Source organism: Sitophilus oryzae, unplaced genomic scaffold (assembly GCF_002938485.1).
Source record: "Sitophilus oryzae breed Bouriz unplaced genomic scaffold, Soryzae_2.0 scaffold_1576_pilon_pilon, whole genome shotgun sequence".
In the NCBI taxonomy this organism is placed as follows: domain Eukaryota; kingdom Metazoa; phylum Arthropoda; class Insecta; order Coleoptera; family Curculionidae; genus Sitophilus; species Sitophilus oryzae.
The window spans coordinates 16,801,792-16,823,030 of NW_022146254.1; the positions used below are offsets into that span (position 1 = coordinate 16,801,792).

A 21,239-nucleotide genomic window follows, 5' to 3' on the forward strand; every position below is an offset into this window, starting at 1 on the left:
TGCTGTCTACATAATTCTTATTTTCAAGTTAAAGAAAAGTTTAATGCTCAAAATGATGCTTTACTTATGGGTTCCTCGCTCTCTCCATCAGTGATAGCGAATATATATGAAATGGTTTGAGACCAATGCCATTAGTATGGCGGTCATCACTCCGAAAATCTGACTTCGATATGTTGATGATACCTTTATAATCTGGAACGGAACCGATAGACAGTTGGATTCCTTTCTTAATCATCTTAATGCACAAAATAACTCAACCAAATTTACGATTGAGAAAGAAAAAAACTTCTGTCTACCGTTTTTGGATCTTCTTGTCAGTAGAAGTGATGGATCCATTAGCACTGTTGTATATAGAAAAATCGCACATAAGAGACAATATTTAAATTCTCAGTCAAACCATTCTGAAGCAACCAGAAGAGGTATAGTTAAAACACTATTTCATAGAGCAATCACTATATGTAGTGACTAAGCATCTCTGAATTCTGAACTAAGTAATATTAAAACCGATTTGCTTCAGAAGGGTTACTCTCCAAGTAATAAATCTATATCTGCAAATTATTATTGTTATTTCAAATAAAAAAATATATGTAGAATTTTCTTCAGTTACATATGATTTTATATACAAACTAAATCAATTTGATACAAATTCAGAAAGAAATGATGTAGGTATAAATACCGGGTGCTTCTAAAAAATGGCTCACCCCTATAACTTTTTAATTTTTTAGATAAAAAAAATAAAATTAGGATTGATTGACGTGTTCAATAATTGTTCCTGTTTCGCCGGAAATGACTACAACTTTTGATTTTTAAATGGCACCCCTATTCGATAGAAGATGACACTCTGAATAGAATGACATATCATATATCAACTTTTGACATTTTCGCATATGGATTATTTGAAATTGTAACATGGCGGTTCATAAAGACAATTTGACTCGAAATATCAAGAATGTGGTACCAAATTATTCGTTAAAAATGGTTTTTTCAAATATACTAATGAGCCACCCTTGTTCCATTTGAAAAAAAAATGAGATATGATTTAAAATACGATTTGGACGGCTTTTAACCGGTCAGGACAAAACACTAAAAACGTTAGACAATCAAATCTATTTTTCCAAGGGCCCTTGATTAAAAATTAGTGTTTTTAACACAGCCTATTCAACTTAAGAGATAATGTCAAAAGCTGACATATGAGTATCAGTTTCAATCAAATAAAATTAAAAAATACCGAAGGTGCCATTAAAAATGAAAAAAATTGGTATTGCGAAAACGTTTTTTTCGCAATACCTGATTTCATTGTTTTACCTTTTTGTACATGTATTTTTTGTGCTCTCTATGTCGTACATTTAGATGACGTTTATTGTCTCCAATATACGATTAATCGCACTCACAAGGTACCTGGAAGATGCACTCTTTCTCTTGTTTCAATGATTTCGGCATTGTTTTTGTTAGGACACTTCTTAGAGTCGATTCAGATTTGAAGCCAGTTTTAATGTTGTATTTTTTGGCTATTTGCCTGATATTTTTTGATGTTCCTTTTACATGTGGAATATTCAAGGTGCTCAATTCTTGAGGTGCTGTCTACATAATTCTTATTTTCAAGTTAAAGAAAAGTTTAATGCTCAAAATGATGCTTTACTTATGGGTTCCTCGCTCTCTCCATCAGTGATAGCGAATATATATGAAATAGTTTGAGATTAATGCCATTAGTACGGCGGTCATCACACCGAAAATCTGGCTTCGATATGTTGATGATACCTTTATAATTTGGAACGGAACCGATAGACAGTTGGATTCCTTTCTTAATCATCTTAATGCACAAAATAACTCAACCAAATTCACGATTGAGGAAGAGAAAAACTTCTGTCTACCGTTTCTGGATCTTCTTGTCAGTAGAAGTGATGGATCCATTAGCACTGTTGTATATAGAAAACTCGCACATAAGAGATAATATTTAAATTCTCAGTCAAACCATTCTGAAGCAACCAGAAGAGGTATAGTTAAAACACTATGTCATAGAGCAATCACTATATGTAGTGACTAAGCATCTCTGAATTCTGAACTAAGTAATATTAAAACCGATTTGCTTTAGAAGGGTTACTCTGCAAAATCGCCAAACAATATTATATCCAATTGCACTGGTACGCCAGTTTGAGGGGGATGCTCTCTCTCTCTCTCTCTCTCTCTCTCTCTCTCTCTCTCTCTCTCTCTCTCTCTCTCTCTTTCTCTTGACGATTCCATATATGAAAGGAAGATCGGAAAAGATCAGGCGAATAGCTAATTAATATAAAATTAAAACTGTTTTTAAGTCTGGGACTACTTTTAGAAGTATCCTAAAAAAACAAAACATGAATCATCAAACCAAGAGAAAGAGTGCATCTACCAGGTACCTTGCGAGTGAGATGGGTCGTATAATGGAGAGACAAAACGTCCTCTCCATGTAAGTCTTGATGACCATAAAAACATACGCTAAGAGGTGAAACAATGAAACCTGGCATTGCGGATCATGTGTGGTCCAAGCACCACAACACAAAATGGTCGGAAGCCCAGGTTGTCTACAAAGAACCAAATTGGAAAAAGCGCAAATTTAAAGAGGTCGTATTCGTACTTTAGCAATCCAAGTATGGAAATGGTAATTTCAATAATATGGCAACCAATCATAAAACTCTCCAATGCAGTAGTTCTTAGTGGAAAACCTCATAGTTGACTGCACCCAATAAATTCATGGGTGAATGTTCGGCTCTAGTATATAAGCTCAGTAGTTTTAGGATTTAGGTTAGTTCACACTTGATAGAGGAAAGTCGCCTAATATGGGGTAGGTCGCTTTTGCGGAAGTGCCAAACGAGTGCGACATTTATTGTATGCATTGTTTACTAACCGCCGACATGCCAGGAGGTGACCATTCTCTTTTTGGCCCAAACTTGTGCTCTGTTTTGACGTTTGAGGTTATAACAGTTTTGTGTAGTAAGCAAAGTTTTTTGGCCGTGCTGCATTTTGGGTGTTTAAGGAGACTTAAAGGTTAGTTTTTAAAGTTTTGATAATACTATTCTATAGAAAATTTATCGTAGTTTATGAAAATCATAGATTTAGGAAGAACAGATATCACATTGTGCATTTTAACCCGATCAAACAATCGGAGATTGACTACGTACTGTAAAAACCAACTGAGATAGAGAAGGCGACATTGCCACATCTCAAATTTGCGCCTATCTACTTAGTTTGATTTGCAGAAAAAGTGACTTTAAAACCTTCACCGGATATCAATAAATCTCAATTTCTTAATTAAATTAATAGTTTATTTTTAAAGAAGCATGCGTAATAATATGTTATTAACCCTAGGATATATGCGTTACTATTAAAGGACATGTTTACTGTTTAATGTGCTGAAACGTCTAGAACTATTGGCAACGTCGCTGCTAGTCTTCGAGAATGAAAATGAGCCGTCCGTCCCACCACCCCTCGCGACGGCCCTTGGTCCGTTATAGTGTACTACGTTTAGCTTACGGTGTGTTTGAAGTCGGAATCAAGTTCGAAGTGAACTTTTCAGTGTTTTTCAGTAGTTTTTGTTTTTGTTTAACGTACTTTTGAATCTGCGAATTTTCAATATGGTACGACAGTGTCAAGTGTGTGGAAAAATAAGCTCAAATTACCCGAATTTGTCTTCTCACAGGTAGGTACAAATTTCCACCGTAATTGTACATAGGCGTTCCACAAGGGAGCCCCTTACAATCAAAATAATTTCTAATTATATTTGTTGAATTTTGATCTATTAAAACAAGAACGTAGTAGCCGGTAATTGAATTATAATTCGTCTCAATTACTACCTAACTGTTGCAGATCATAACAAATTTGAATATAAACGTTGCATTTGAAACTTTATTATAAGCGAGAAAGTGACATTTTTTCTCTTAAAATTGCATTATATTTTGGTCATTATATACGATATTCTAAAGGAATTTTGCTTAACAAATAAACAAAGGTGTTTACCCGACCTTTTTTACATTTTACTGCTTTATTATATCTGCCTCTTCGGCCTTGTTTAGACAATTTTCTACCACCGTACAAATACCTCTTCCTAGAGTTATTTGTACGGTGTGTTTACCTTTTTTTAGAATGGGACGAACTGTAAATAATTTTTAGGCTACTAGTTTTATACATACCTATATACAGAGTGACCCAGGCCTCCAAAAAAGCTTTTTACCTATTACGTTTTTGATTTGTGATTTTTATTTCAATTTTATACATAAGATGGGGGCCATTGTAACGCACATTTTCAAAATATTTTTTGTCAACATACAGCAACATACAACATACATACATTACATACAATACATATGCTTAATACAGTTCGTGAAGATTGAGACATTTAACTAAAATTTGATTGTCTGATGAAGATTTCATACTTTTAATGATAAATGCCTTCTATTGAGTGACTAAAAGGTAATTGCCTCGTATCAGAGCCATCATAATACAAGAAGAAGACCGAAAGTCAAATCTTGTCTTATATTTTCAAAAAAGCACAATTTTTTCATTAAATATTGATTTTAGGTATAGGAAAAGTTACTAATAATACAAGATTAAACAACTATTACACAGTACTTCACAGGAAGCTATCGATTGCGAACTAACTAAATCGTTATTAATTACTAATTTTGAAAAGTTCTTTTTAAGATCAAAAAAGGTAAAACTAAAACCTAAACTATCATTTGAGATTAAACGGAAAGTTCTAAATAATGTTGCCTATTCTAAACAAGAGAAATTTATTTATAAGTTTTATAACATCTCTAATTAAATTTGGACGAAAAGAATATTTCTGTTTGCTGTAGGTAATTTTCTCAGGGAAAATACGTAAATAAAAATGACTTTTTAAGTCAAAAAAAGTCAAAAGGACAAGTTATTCCAAAAAAGGACTGCCCTTTTCAAAAAAGCACAGGTGGCAACCCTAGGTATTTCTGGAATGGAAATTTAATGGCAAATCTCCAACTGTAGTTTGAAAATATGTTCCGGCCACCTATGTTTACAATAATGTCTAAAATGTGCTTTACCATTGCCTCCATATTCTGAAAAAAAATTGAAAGAAAAGTCACCAACGACAAACCTAATATAGAACTGTTTCAGAAACTTGAGTCACCCTGTAAATATTCAAAAGTAACTGAAAGTTTATATAGAAGTAACTGAAAGTTTAAATTGAAAATCTACGTTGTAGCGATTTTCGAAAACTACCTACTAACGTTTCAACATAAGTATATATGGGATATTAATTATATTATTATATTAGACCTTATAACAAAACTCATCTGACGCGAAAAAGTGTTAATGTAGTATATTAATATGGAGTAAAAATTTTACTAATTACTTTACTTTTACTTTACTAATTAAATTCGTTCCAAAAAACTATACGCCACTGGCCATTAGAACAATCCAAATGCGCCTAGTTGCCGGGGTCGGAAATTTTAGACTTCTCTGTCTCTTCTGTCCTTGTTTGACACATTGGAATGTTTGATACACTTCCAACGAGTATTTATGAATGAGATGTTCGGTCTATCTTTATAATGTCTTTGATGAAAATAGTTAGGTTTTTAAAATACAAACACACTTTTTGAAAAAAAGCCGCCCTCCCAAAATTCTAGTTTATTCCTAATATGGGGTACCTGCCAATTCCTAATTTGGGGTATCCCATATTAGGAGATTATTTCCTATTTTGTGTAATACCAAAATTTTTTCTTTCAGATGCCTAAAAAACGGAAAGCGTGGAATAAGGAAGAAATTATTTCCGCAATTTTAGCTGTTCGGCAAGGAGTTATGGGCTACATGAAGAGTGCTCGGACTCACAATGTACCTCAAACGACCTCAGAAAGGTACGTTAAGATGGAAGGGAGTCCTGAAGACATTGTAAATTCTCATTTAGGACGAAAAATAGTCTTTTCGGAGGAAATGGAGTCAATGCTCGCCGGTCACTGTTTAGAAATGGAAAGAAGATTTTTTGGAATTACACAAAAAGACGTGTGAAGATTGGCATATAGCTTATGCAAAGCAAATAATATTTTTTGATGTATAATAAGAAAAAATACATTTTTGTTAGATGTAGTTTTTTAACAGATGTATTTTATGTTACTCCTAGATAAGTAAGTTTTTTGACTCATTATAAAAAAAATAACTTTTTGTTAGGTGTAGTTTTTATATGTCAGTTTTATAAATAAATAGTTTTAATCCAAAACAACCCAAAATAATTCAAGTTTTTTTGAAATTTTACATTATAAATTGTACCCCATATTACGAACCTAGTGTACCTCATATTAGGATACCCTATTCCCCTAATATGGGGTAGGGAATCTTTTTTTTAATGCTGCATATTTCTTTTCTCTATTTCTTTTTAACCTGTTTCTTCTTACTAAATGCATAAAATGTGTCCAAAAGTTATTACGTTTTTTATATACAGTGTTTTCAAAAAAAGTACCTCATATTAGGCGACTTTCCTCTAACGGTCAGTGATACTTCTGACCGAAACGTTGTCTAAGCAAAATAAATATAGGCAATGGAAGTCCAAAACTCTTTTAGTTTTAATTGTTACAACAAAACCTACCTTCCAAATCCTTCCTGATGGTTTCGAAGGCGATATCCGCCGACGACGTGCTAACGAAGGCCATTTGCATGTGGGCATTTCTTACGAAAACGGCCAAATCGTCGTAAATCGTCTGGATCGGCACGGCGCTTATCGATCGGGCTATCTGTTCGTTGGCGGCCAGGATCAGGCCGGCAGGAAACCTGCAACACACCGGGCATTGGTCAAGCCTCCGGCCGTTATACCGCCACCGCTCTGTCGCTTTATATCTGTCGCACTACAATGCCGATATAATTTATCGGTGCGTGTAAAACGGTTAAAATGGCTTACGGGAGTATGGAAGCATAGGCATGTAAATTGAAATAGAAAGAATGTTTGGACATTTCCAGAATATGTCCTACATTGCTGGTGGTGTTTAGAACACTGATGTGTTGCTTTGATGTACTACTTGAGATTGTTTTGCTTTCAGAAACTGAATTGTTTTTTTATTGTAAGAATAAATTAGTCGATTAAATTAATGGTTTCAATTAAAGGTAATTAAAACCTTTACTTTATAATTACCAGTTTAGAATTACTCACAATGTATACGGCCTTCCCTGGATTGTCTTTACAAGATTTTTTTTTATTATTGATATTTTGGGAAAAATGCATTCTTCATAAAATAATTGATTGTTCTAAAATGGTTTTAATCCCGTTTATATTTTTCCAAATTTCCATACCGTTTTAGAGAAAAAGTAAAAAAAAACATTATGTATATACAGGGTGGCCCATAGAAAAAGTTCCGCAAGGCATAACGGCCAGGGTAATTTTTTTTTCATAAAATTCAAAAACACGTCAATTTTGTTTGTGAGGGGGACAATTTTTGCCCCAAAAATGATTGCAAAATCTTCAGCCCTCTAAGCGGGGGTGTCATCCCCCATATTTTTTCAAATGGGAAGGGGGGTCAAGTGGTACCGCATTGAAGAGGGCTTTCTATTCTCTATACTTTCCCGTTTCGTTTTTGAAAATCGGTCGAGCCATTGAGAAAATATGAAAAATTGAAATTTGAAAAGTTTATTTAAACATTTATCAGAGTAAATGATAAGGATAAATTCCTACGACCAATTTTCTGTTTTTTCTTATTATTTCTAGATGTTTACGCATTTTTTCACTTGTCACAAGGATGAACGATCGGGTTAGGTAGAGTGTACTTTCTTTTTGAAAGGTGTAGTTAATCGGCACAACTGTCGGTACTGGGCTGAGGACAACCCCAGGGTTTTTCACGAGGTGCACACACAAAACCCTAAGAAATTAAACGTGTGGGCTGGTATTTTTAGAAATTATATTGTGAGTCCTTTTTTTCTTCCTGGAAATCTAACAGGTGATATGTACTTGGATTTATTGGAAAATACCATCGACCCAGCCCTAACTGACATCATAGAGAACAATCCTGGATACGTTGAAGCGGAACTAATATGTCAACAAGACGGTGCACCTCCACATTACTCTCAAAATGTACGTAATTAATTATTTAAACAATAACTTTCCCGTTCGGTGGATAGGACGAAGGGGTGCAATTGAGTGGCCTTCCCGGTCACCCGAATTGACTCCTTTAAACTTTTTTCTATGGGGACACATAAAAAGTAAAGTGTATAGCACTCCACCCGCCTCATTAGAAGACCTGCGAAGACGAATTATTGATGTTTGTTGCTAAGTGACCCCGCAAGTTCTTCAGAATATTCTAGAACGGGTTGAAAATAATTTGTATTACTGTATGGAGGTTGACGGGCAACATTTTCAGCCTTTTCTTCATTAATAAGATAAGTTTTTTTAATTAATTCAATTTATGCGTTTTTTGCAAAAAAAGGACTTTTCAAATTTCAGTCTTTCATATTTTCAAAATGACTCGACCGATTTTTGAAAACGAAGGGGGGAAATATAGAGAATAAATATACAGGGTGAGTTTCGTACGATGTTCTCTATCGGTATCTCGGAAACTACTGGAGATAGACCGTCGGTTAAATGGGGAAAGAATTGCAGTTTTGTGGAGTCATAAATATGCGCCTTTCAGATTTTTGAAAAAGTTCATGGCTTACTAGATATTTAGAAAAAAAAACAAATTTCGGCTATTTTAAAAATTGTCCCTAATTCCATTATAAGCTATTTTAGACAAAAAGTTTTCAGATAAAAGTTGTAGATAATCACATCCTTAATGAGATTGTGTTCTCCGTTTTTTTCTAGAGCCTGTCATTTTTGACATTTGACACAAACATATGTTTTTTTAAACGGAAACCATAGTTGGCCATGACTTTATAAAAAGTGTCATTTTTGAACGAACGAACGAACGAACGAACGAATGTTCGCTAGTGGTATGGACGAGGACCGTACGATACCGAACGCCTTTGATGTACCGACTCGAAACGGATGGCCGAGCGAACGAACGAACGGCCGCATGCGTTCGGTCCCCGTCTAAATATACCGCACTTTCATTCGTTCGTTCGTTCGTTCGGATAATGAATACGCACCTTAAGATTATTGGTTCAACTTTTCTTGACCATACATTTTCGAGGATACGTTGACCGGTGAATGTTATGTTTTTTAGAGAACGATTTTCAAGACTTGTTAGAAAAGTTAAATTTAGTTAGGGTTTTAGTTAGGGTTGAGCTAGGGTGAATTTTGTTGAGGTGTTTAGGCTCGGTTAACCTTTTTCAGCCTCTGTTGCTCTAGTCTGTAATTCCTTGTCTGACGTTGTTAGTATGATACATTCCGTTTGAGAGAAGGTTTGAGCTGGTACAGTATATTCTTATTCAGCCAATTCTTATTTCTCTTGACTAATTTCACTTAGATTGCATGGCATTCTTATTCTTTTGTGATTTATAACTTATAAAAAGTCAGAATATATTACTAAACGGTTCTTTAGAATTTACATTACACAAACTAAAACTTAAAAAAATAATATCGCTGCAGTCGAGTCACTGCATACACTTTAAGTTATTTTAGAAAATGTTCAAAAATTCCATTGTTTTGAGTTACATCTTTTTAAAACTGAATTATTACCTATTCTCACAAAAGGACCGGTTGATTTAATTAAACTTCTCTCGTACCGCCACTTCGTGTGCCTCCCTTAATTCATAAGTTCTGTTGTAAACCTTATTTTTAACCATACCGCATAAAAAAATCTAAAATGGATAGGTCAGGTGATCGAGGAGGCCCATGCAATTAGTCCACCTCTTCCAATCCCTGAGTTTATATTACTATGATATCAATAATTTTAAACATTTCTTTCATTATGCGGGGTGGGGGGGGGGGCATAATCAAGGTCATTTTGGAAACACTCTATTGATGTGCGAGTATCTACACGCTTTTCTTCATTTGAGAAATTCATATTTACAATTTTTGTTTATTTTAATTTACAAAGTTTGAATGTGACAGCTTCACATTTCTGAGAGTTACGGCGATTGAACTTGTTTCCATGGCTAACTAAGTGAAATTGTTTAAAAATGATAAGAATTGGCTATAACTCAGTAATTTTTCGAAGAAAACATATTATAGCTTATACCGCTAAAAACTTAAAAAATGCCGCTTTTTATGAAGTCATGGCCAACTATGGTTTCCATTTAAAAAAACATATGTTTGTGTGATATGTCAAAAATGACAAGCTTTAGAAAAAAACAGAGGACACGATCTCATTAGGGATGTGGTTATCTACAACTTTTATCTGAAAACTTTTTGTCTAAAATAGCTTATTAGGGACAATTTTTAAAATAGCCGAAATTTGTTTTTTTTCAAAATTTCAAGTAAGCCATGAAGTTTTTCATAAATCTGAAAGGCGCATATTTATGACCCCACAAAATTTCAATTCTTTCCCTATTTAACCGACTCTCTATCTCCAGTAGTTTCCAAGATACCCATAGAGAACATCGTAGGAAACTCACCCTGTATAGGATAATAGCCCTTTTCATTGCGACGCCACTTGACCCCCCTTCCCATTTGAAAAAAATTGGGGGATGACACCCCCGCTTAGAGGGTTGAAGATTTTGCAATCATTTTTGGGGTAAAAGTTTCCCCCCTCACAAACAAAATTGACGTGATTTTGGATTTTTCGAAAAAAAAATACCCTGGCTGTTATGCCTTGCGGAAGGTTTTCGATGGGCCACCCTGTATAAACTGACGTTAATCATAATGTCAAGAGCAAGAATTAAAATAAATCATCCAATATATTAAATAAAATATATTTCTATAAACAAATTATTTGCACAATAAAAATTAAACTAAAACAAGTTGACGTCAGACTAAGATCTGGAATTTGTTTAATTATTATTGTTGTAAATATCATTATGTAGGATGATTAAAAAGTAAATCATAAGAGAGGGCAAAAAAGAATGAATGAAGACGTTACGCTGTTCAGTTGAGTTCAGTTGAGTTGTCCAAGCATCATAATGACAATAAAGTAAGTTTATAATCCCATTAAAAATATAGAATGTAAAAAATGCCAAGTCTCGCAACACAGTTCTTCCACTAATCTCAAGTAAAATCAAGTTTATTTTATTTAGTATCTCTTTAAGCACCTACTAAATAATTTTGTTATAAATTGTTAGTATCAATATTAGACACCTTTATTAATAATTATAATTGTAATTACACAACACCATAATTTTAAAAGAATAATCTACCATCTCGATTACTAAGTAAATGTAAACAGTGCCCTTAAAAATAAAGTTTTTTAGTTCGAATAGAATATCATATCGTGCAATTGCCAAGTAATTATAATTATTACAGAAATAAATATGACTAATATTGATACTAACAATTTTTAACAAAATTGTTGAATAGGTGCTTAAGGAGAGACTAAATGAAATAAACTGACATGAGATCTCACAACTTGTAGCATTTTTTATTTCCTTTAATAAAATTGAATTTAAAAATCTATTTTTATTTAAATTTCTTAGTATTGGCGCCATCTATTTGCTAGATGCCAAAGATACCAAAGTCCATTTGTTACAGCTCACTTGTCTCGATATTTAGTTTTTATTAGCGCATCTATCCGCTAGATGTCAAACTTCATTTATTACAGTTCACTTGTCTTGTTTATTAGCGCCATCTATTAGCTATATGCCAAACTTCCTTAATTGCATTTCACTTGTCCAAATCTCACTTCGCTGTGGATTGCGATTTTCTGTTCTAATGATTTCGATCATATGATATCACTTTTTTCTTTCTTTCTGGGAATTTGGATCTGAAGAAGACGCGTGTTTCGGCGTCCGACAAATTTTCCAGTGAAAAGCACTCTGAATCCACTTTTCGATTTCCATTGCATGGGTATCCGATTTGAGAATTTGAAAACCTTGTAAAGTATGCAATCCAGAGTATAGATCGTATTTGTTTGGTTTCTTCTTGGAATGATCACCGTAATCCGCCATTTTATATAGCCCTATCTAACTAAATTCTATTTCAGTTATTTCCGTTTTTTATTTCGTTTATTTGAGTATTTAATTACTGGTTTGGATCGACATATGGTTTGAATATATTTATGTAAAGCTGATTTTCAGACCGTAAGTTGTTTTTTTTATTGAGTATCTGTCCTGAGAACTATTTTTTATTTATAGAGTAACTACCACATGGTACTCAGTAATTACCACATGGTATGCAGTAATAATGCAGTGATTATTGTATGTTTCACCCACTTTCATTTTGTATGGACCTATGCAGATCTTAAGACAGTGTTCCTGATATTACAATCGTTCTTTTGGCTGATATCGAAGACTTCTCCTGCCATAGTCATCTGCATCCACTTCTGTTAGTCTGGAGAATACCTACCTACCTGTTTACATCATAAGAAACTATATACAGATAAGTCTCTCTCTCTCTCTCTCTCTTAAGTTTGATACACAAGGTACGCTTTTATTTTATAATTTTTGAGACAACAGTTTTAATAACCTGGTAAATTATCATTAACATCCCACATATTGTAGTCAAAATTATTTTTTATTTAACGTTATAAGTTATAATTTGATTCGTACAGTACACTCTTACTTAGCTATGATATTTTATATGAAAATTATTAACACGTATTCATTTTAAAGGTTTTTGTACACGACATGTTTCGAAACATCATCGTATTGAGACATACATAAATTTCACCTGTTTTTATATTAAGTAGCTTACTTAGTTCAAAGAATACAGTTACTAAATTCAAATCTATTTAAAATAACTTGCGGTTTTATTGGGATCACTGTGACTAATTGATGATTCGTTTTCAATAAATGTTTAATGTAGGATAGTTATTTCTGACTTTTATTCCTGATAAACATAATAGACCCTTAATGCTGTTGATTACTTTATTTTAGCTAAGTTGTGATATCGTATTTTTCTTTTTGGTTTCTTACTTTACCACTCTCATAAACTTGGCGCCCTTTTCACTGTCTTTGACCATACCTATTCTTGACATCAATATTAAAATCTCTGCAGCCTATATATTATCATTTTTTTATTTTAATATTTATCAACATTAGAAAGTCACTGTGAGTCAGAAGCCTTACCTACGAACCCAGCTTTCCTCTAACCCTGAGCAACGGATTCTTTTTTCATTCTATTTGGGTAACGACAGAAAAATCGTCACAAACTTTTTATAGTGGAAGAATTATAATGCGAAACTTGGCATTTTTTTAAATTCTATTTTTTTTGATGTCATTTCATTTCTTTTTGTAGATTATCCTTCTATTTTTTTTGTCGGGTAATATATCATTCAAAATAATATTAAAGAAGTTTGACTAGCAATAATTCATAAACTTTGAATTATCGCTTAAAGTCACATAATATCTAATCGATTAATTCTAGTTTTCTAACGACTTGTGTTTCCGACTTTCGTTATAACCCAAATATCAACCTTAAAAATGTTCAATTCATGATTTTACCATTGCTTATTCAGAATCATGTACTCAAAATCATGTCATCAATTTTATTCATTTTATATATAGGATAGTATAATAAAAAAATGTTGAGATATGAGAGTAGTTTCCAAAAATGTAATAATATACTAGGTGTTCTATTTAAAATAACAAAGATGCTATCACTTTTCTAATGATCCGGCAACACTGTAACACTGATAATATTTTAGATATATGGACAGAGATATGGAGCAGGTGTAATATACATATGAAAATTCAAATTTTTAAAACAATCCTATCACCGGTCTTCCTATTATCATCGCTGGAAAGTCGGTTACCGGTAGCGGCCAAACAGTTAACTTTTGATCCATAAGGATATTTCAAGATTTTTAATTTTTTCCTTTCATTATTAGTTTAAATTTACCTAAAATTCGAAATTTGAAGTTAGTGACACATTTAGAAGTACCTTAGAATTTTGATGATCTGTTAGTGAGTCAATGTCGAAATTAAAGAAATTTGACAAGGGATAATTCATAAATTATGAGGTGTAATTACTAGATATTTTGGTAACCTAGCCAGCTAGAGTATGTCTTCATGTGTAATGAAAATTAATATTCTTGCTTTATCCATAACTAAGTTACAGGGTGGTCAAAAGTGCCGCTAATACCTTCGAGAAAAAGAAGGTACGTCTGTACCCGACTTAGCACACAATATATAGTAGTTCAACTATAAAATTCAACCATATTTTCATATATTTTTTAACTGTATGGAAATTTAGAAAATTATAAACGGGATTAGCCATTTTTGAACAACCAAAAACCTTATAAATAAATGTTGAATGCATTTTTCTAAAAAAAGTTAATAACTAAATAAAATAATTCTCTTGTAAAAACAATCTGGAGACGTACACACTCTAGATTTTTCTATTATTAAATATTTCATTTTAGAATTCTATAAAAAAATGACTACGTTTCGTGTTTATCTTGACTGTTAGCAAAAACGAAACTACAAAATTTACATTTCTTGCTATACACTAACTTCTTAAATATTTTTCTAGTTAAAACTACAATACTCCTTACAGTACGATTAGCAGAAGAACGTGCAGCAAACACACGAAACTTTTCTCCGTCCAGCTACGTTTGCCCGCTTGGGAGCCCTCTGACAGGTCGTTGCTAAAACGTCGCCCCTTGGAGGGGGCGCATAAAGACACCGCCACCCCCACGGGGAGAGCGAGGACTAGCGCTGCCCAGAACGCTATCCAGACGAGGAGGGCTACTTCCAGTTGCAGCACCTGAGAGAAGAGAGGAAAGAAGTGAAAGTTACTATATCTCAGACACAGGAGCTGCAAACTCACTGAAAACTTCCGTAATTATTTCAATATGACATAAGTCATTTTATTTTAAGTTTTTTTTTCAAAAGCTTGATTCTCATGCGTCCGTTATTCGTTAATACGATGGTGATTGGTCATCCGAAATTTTTTTACTCCAGCCCGTCAACGGAGAAAGATCGTACGATAACGGACGTTTTGACACTTTTTTGATAAATTTAATCTAACCTTAATAAAAATATAACAGTACAAGAGCTAGTACCGTCGGGAAAACGAAAATTTTAAGAAAGTTGGTTCTTTAAAATAGCTTTTGCTATTACGCAGAAAGGAAAAAAAATCGTGGGTGTTTGGGAAGGCTCGAAAGAAAACAATGTTTTTGCGACGTTTCGCGACTTTATTGTCGCTTCTTCAGGCACTATAGGAGAAGCAGTTTTTTTAAAAATATATCAAAATAAAATTAACTGGCCACTTACCCAAAACATATACAGGGTGGCCCATCGAAAACGTTCCGCAAGGCATAACGGCCAGGGTACTTTTTTTTAAAAAAAATCCAAAAACACGTCAATTTTGTTTGTGAGGGGGACAACTTTTGCCGCAAAAATGAATGCAAAATCTTCCACCCTCTAAGCGGGGGTGTTATCCCCTAACTTTTTTTCAAATGGGAAGGGGGATCAAGTGACACTGCAATGAAAAGAGCTTTCTATTCTCTATATTTCCCCGCTTGGTTTTTGAAAATCGGTCGAATCAATTGAAAAAATATGAAGGATTGAAATTTAAAAAGTTTATTTAAACACTTATCAGAGTAAATGATAAGGATAAATTCCTTCGACAGATTTGCTGTTTTTTCTTAGTATTTCTAGATGTTTACGCATTTTTTCACTTGCCACAAGGTTGAACGATCAGGTGCGGTATTTGTTAGATAGCTGTTCTGTGACTTGTGCGTTGAAGTTCTTCTCAATATCGTTAAACTGACCCACAATAGAATTTCCAAAAATACTAGCCCGCACGTTCAATTTCTGAGGGTTTTGTGTGTGCACCTCGTGAAAAACCCTGGTGTTGTCCTCAGTCCAGTACCGACAGTTGTGCCGATTAACTACACCGTTCAAAAAGAAAGTACACACATCCGAAAAACACACATTAAATAGGAAATTATGATCATTTGCCACTCGTTCACTTATAGTTTCACAAAATTGCAAGCGACGATCAAAATTGTCATCGTTGAGTTCTTGTACCAACTGAATTTTGTACGGGTGCAACTTCTGTTTTTTTTTTAAATATTTTTGGGCACTTGTACGATTCACGCCGGTCTCATTGGCTAATTTTCTTGTACTTAGTGTACTATCCATGGCAACTTGGCCCAATATGAATACCTCCATAGCTTCATTTACTACAGGATTTTCCCTCTGCCTCTTTTTGTTCATAACGGAACAAGTTTCGCGAAATTTTGCTACTAACTCGCGAACAATTTTGCCATAGAGGTGTTTGTCAGGATAGCGTTCAATGAATATGTGCGCAACCCGATACATTCATTATTTTTAAAATAAAGTTCGATTATTTCCACTTTTTCTGCAAGTGAGTACACCACGATTGTTAAAAAGTTTAACGATATTGAGAAGAACTTCTACGTACAAGTCACAGAACAGCTATCTAGCAACTACCCCACCTGATCGTTCAACCTTGTGGCAAGTGAAAAAATGCGTAAACATCTAGAAATAATAAGAAAAAACAGCAAATTGGTCGAAGGAATTTATCCTTATCATTTACTCTGATAAATGTTTGAATACTTTTCAAATTTCAATCCTTCAATTTTCTCAATGACTCGACCGATTTTCAAAAACGAAGCGGGGAAATATAGAGAATTGAAAGATCTTTTCATTGCGGTGCCACTTCCCATGTGAAAAAAGTTGGGGGATGACGCCCCCGCTTAGAGGGTTGAATATTTTGCAATCATTTTTGGGGCAAAAGTTGTCCCCCTCACAAACAAAATTGACGTGTTTTTGAATTTTCTGAAAAAAAATTACTCTGGCCGTTATGCCTTGCGGAACGTTTGCGATGGGTCACCCTGTATTAATCCATATTATGCCTACAAACATTCATGGCGGTTCCAACCGCCAACACTTAGCCACATTTGGAAGAAAAAACAGAAACTTAACGGGTATTTTTTTGCCCGATGTACACCGATGCTCGGTTTGTGTCGTACTGACACCGGTTGAATTAAAAAAAATATATAATAAAATAAATTTCTTTCCCCATGTTTGTGGTGCTCTTAAGAACCCTAGTCAATTTCTTATGTGCAGGCTGGTTGGCATCGCCATAAACAAACAAATAATGGAATCATAAAAGTGGGCCTGATATCAATAAAAATTAAATCTTTTTTTGAAATTATTTGTTACAGTTGAGGGTTGGAACCTTTGGTGTTAAACAGCAAAATAAAAACACTAAATCACCACAATACACCAAAACACTTTTACTTTTACACTGGACGCGCGTTTCGCTAACCATGTTAGCATCATCAGCAGATGATAATAAACTAAAGTACAATCTACAATTGGAGCGTTTATATACTCGCTCAGTGGACACAGAGTGGGCGTGGCAAGATCTAGCCAACCGAGTCAGAACCCATCGAGCGTAACAGTTAGATTTCCGCCACTAGAGTAGTAGGAACAAAGAACTTGAAGGAATTGGACCGTTGTCTCTGTTCACACTATCTTTACATTTATTAATTCTGATGCTTTCATATGCATCTAATTGCCTGTAATTTGAGACTTGTTTAAGTAATTTTAAGTTATCAAGATCTATACAATGTCCTTTATCAACAATATGTTCGGCAACGCAAGATTTATCAGGTCTACCATATCTTATCTGAGCTAAATGTTCTTTAATTCTAGTTAATATTGATTTTCTAGTTTGCCCAACATATTTCTGATTACAATCTTTACAAGAAATTTCATAAATACCCGACCTTTCCAGTAGAGGTGTTTTATCCTTTGGATTACCTAATAATTGTTGTAATTTATTATTAGCACTATACACAAGTTTATAATTGGCATTCTTAAAAATTCCTTTTAGATCACGGGATAACTGTCTATCAAACGGTATTGAAAAATATTTTGACGTATCTTTCTCCACTTGAAAAGTCGAATTTTCAGAAATCATTAACCTATACCTACGTTTTCTAATTATTTTATCAACTAGTGAAGGAGAATATCCATTACACTCAGCTCATTCCTAATGTAATCTCTTTCTATTTCATATCTTTCGTTGGAAAGTGGGAAACTAAGTAATCTATGAACTAAGAAATTTAAACTAGCCATTTTATGTTCAACACTATGATGTGATTCATTAGGAATATATCTGCGTGTGGTCGTATTTTTCCTATAGATATCAAATTCCAGGCAAATTGCCTAAAGTACAGAAAAATTAATGAAAGAAGGAAGGTTTAACCATGCAGGGCATTTTGGTATGTTGGGGGTGCTTTCGGGTGTGAACATTTTGTGTGCCTTTCTTTAAAGCTCTCTTACTTTTTTCGTCGCGATTGTATGTTTTTTTTTTGTTTTTTTTCCTTGTGCAGAGTTATTGTTATGGCAAGGTTGCCAGTATTGATATTGCCAAATTGAAGTTTTGTGGTTGTTTTGTCTACACCTGTTGATTATTTTTGTTTATAATATACCTACTGGTGTACTCAATGTATTATTTTTCTAATTCTTTTTAATTCGATTTCAATCAAACGCAATTTTTTCTTTTATGTTTCTTTAATTTCTAATATTTTAACATTGAAAATGTTTCTGTTATCCTATATAAGGGAGCCCAAATCGAATTAAAATGCTACATTTGCCACACCATGACGTCATGACGTGTATACGTATAGGAAGTCTCGGCGCGGCGCGGCGCGGCGCCTGCGGCGGCAGTCGCACATCGCTAATTGTTTATTGATATATCTTTATTAGTTTAAAAGCAAAAAAATATGGTGTTTGCTTTGTTACCTAATCAAGACATAAGCGAAACTTATAAATTATTTCTTTTTTCATTTAGGCTCTCGTTTTCGTTAAATGAAAGTTATATTTAAAAAATCCATTTTTAAACCAAATTTTCGCATGATTAAAATGACTTATTCATGCTTAAAGTTTTTCGGTCATAAGCGCCAATGGAAATGTTTTTGTAAATAATTATAAAACATTACTCCTCGAAGACTTTATTTGTACTGGATCAAAAAATAAGTATTTGTTTTCTCTATACTATTATTATATCGATTTTTGATGATAGTGCCCTTTCCCGGTTTAATTTTGTACTACTTTAGAATAAGGGTCCCCTATATCATGTGTACTTGTACTTCCTTCCTGAAAAATTCAGCTTTTGACGGCTGTAAATTCTTCGGGAAGCATTAGGTATAGGGCATATGTTTATAGGAACTTTTTGTTTTATTTTTATCTGTAGAATCACCCACCAACGTTAGATACACTATTTTTTAACACCCTGTATACAAGTTATGTTATCACGATATCCTTTAAACTTTAAAGATTGACAGTTTGCATTGTAATTTTTTTGTACAAGTTGTTACATTGCAGACAACATATATCAGAATAAATTGGAGGACAAACTGGTTTCCATTCTTAAACCATTTATTTGTCTGCTATTTAAGTTAAAGTAGTTTGGTAAAAAATATTTATTGATTAGTTAGATTATATAATATAATAAATGTATATGTTACAGTGAAAGTTAGAAATTCAGTGATTGTTAACATTCACTAGGAAATGCTAGCAATTACGCATTGGACCAGTGAATGTGGTATTTTAAAGAGATTTGTCGACTTTTCCTAGTAATTTCTAACATTTACTGTAGTGAAAGTAACATTTACTAAGGATTTCCAGTAAAAGTTATTCTATTGTATACAGCGAGTGTGGTGAGGAAGAATGTTGGTGGAAGTTAGAACAAATAAAACTTTTAAGAATATTGGATCACCTAATATTTAAGCTGATCCATATATCTTAAAATTACAATTTACTTCTTTAGTATATTTATTAAAAATTATAGAAAATAACGACATCCTTCTTAATACGCAGAAAGAAAATCGTGGGTGTTTGGGAAGGCTCGAAAAGAAACAATGTTTTTGCGATGTTTCGCGACTTTATTGTCGCTTCTTCAGGCACTATAGGAGAAGCAGTTTTTTAAAAATATCAAAATAAAATTAACTGGCCACTTACCCAAAACATATTAATCCATATTTTGCCTAAAAACATTCATGGCGATTCCATCCGCCAACACTGTGTCCGTATGTGGCTTAGCGTTGGCGGTTGGAATCGCCATGAATGTTTGTAGGCATAGTATGGATTAATATATGTTTTGGATAAGTGGCCAGTTAATTTTATTCTGATTAATAATAATAATTTTGTGAACATTTTGTGTCTCTTTCTTTAAAGCTCTCTTCCTTTTTCCCTCGCGATTGTGTTTTTTTTCCTTGTGCAGAGTTATTGTTATTGCAATATTGCCAGTATTGTTATTTCCAAATTGAAGTTTTGTGGTTGTTTTGTCTACACCTGTTGATTATTTTTGTTTATAATATACCTACTGGTGTACTCAATGTATTATTTTTCTAGTTTTTAATTCGATTTCAATCAAACGCAATTTTTTCTTTTATATGTTTCTTTAATTTCTAATATTTTAACATTGAAAATGTTTCTGTTATCCTATATAAGGGAGCCCAAATCGAATTAAAATGCTACATTTGCCACACCATGACGTCATGACGTGTATACGTATAGGAAGTCTCGGCGCGGCGCGGCGCGGCGCCTGCGGCGGCAGTCGCACATCGCTAATTGTTTATTGATATATCTTTATTAGTTTAAAAGCAAAAAATATGGTGTTTGCTTTGTTACCTTGTCAAGACATAAGCGAAACTTATAAATTATTTCTTTTTTTCATTTAGGCTCTCGTTTTTCGTTAAATGAAAGTTATATTTAAAAAAATCCATTTTTAAACCAAATTTTCGCATGATTGAAATGACTTATTCATGCTTAAAGTTTTTTCGGTCATAAGCGCTAATGGAAATGTTTTTTTTTGTAAATAATTATAAAACATTACTCCCTACGAAGACTTTATTTTGTACTGGATCAAAAAATAAGTATTTGTTTTCTCTATACTATTATTAATATATCGATTTTTGATGATAGTGCCCTTTCCCGGTTTAATTTTGTACTACTTTTAGAATAAGGGTCCCCATATCATGTACTTGTACTTCCTTCCCTGAAAAATTCAGCTTGTGACACCGAAGTGGGGTACATATATAAAAGCTCAAAGGGTTTTTTTGTTACATCCATCCCGCCGAAACCGCCTCACCAATCTTGATGATTCTTTTTTTAAATGAAAGGTATATATGTCTAGATTTGTTATGAAGTATTATTATATCGTTTAATCGGTATTTCTTTATGTAAAACGAATAAATATTAAAACATACCTGAAAAACACCTACACAAAATACCTCTAGAAA

The 21,239-nt window shown here is 33.5% G+C and overlaps 1 protein-coding gene across 1 annotated transcript in view; it reads right to left on the bottom strand.

Annotated features, from left to right (window-relative positions):
- The window catches only part of LOC115879168 (prominin-2), a 176,362-nt gene that overhangs the window by 89,170 nt on the left and 65,953 nt on the right, over positions 1–21,239 (bottom strand). The window contains exons 4-5 of the mRNA XM_030895857.1: positions 14,508–14,719; positions 6,584–6,765 (exon numbers count right to left, since the gene is read on the bottom strand). Of these exons, the coding sequence (XP_030751717.1) occupies positions 6,584–6,765; positions 14,508–14,719 (394 nt within the window). The remainder of the gene's footprint in view (positions 1–6,583; positions 6,766–14,507; positions 14,720–21,239) is intronic.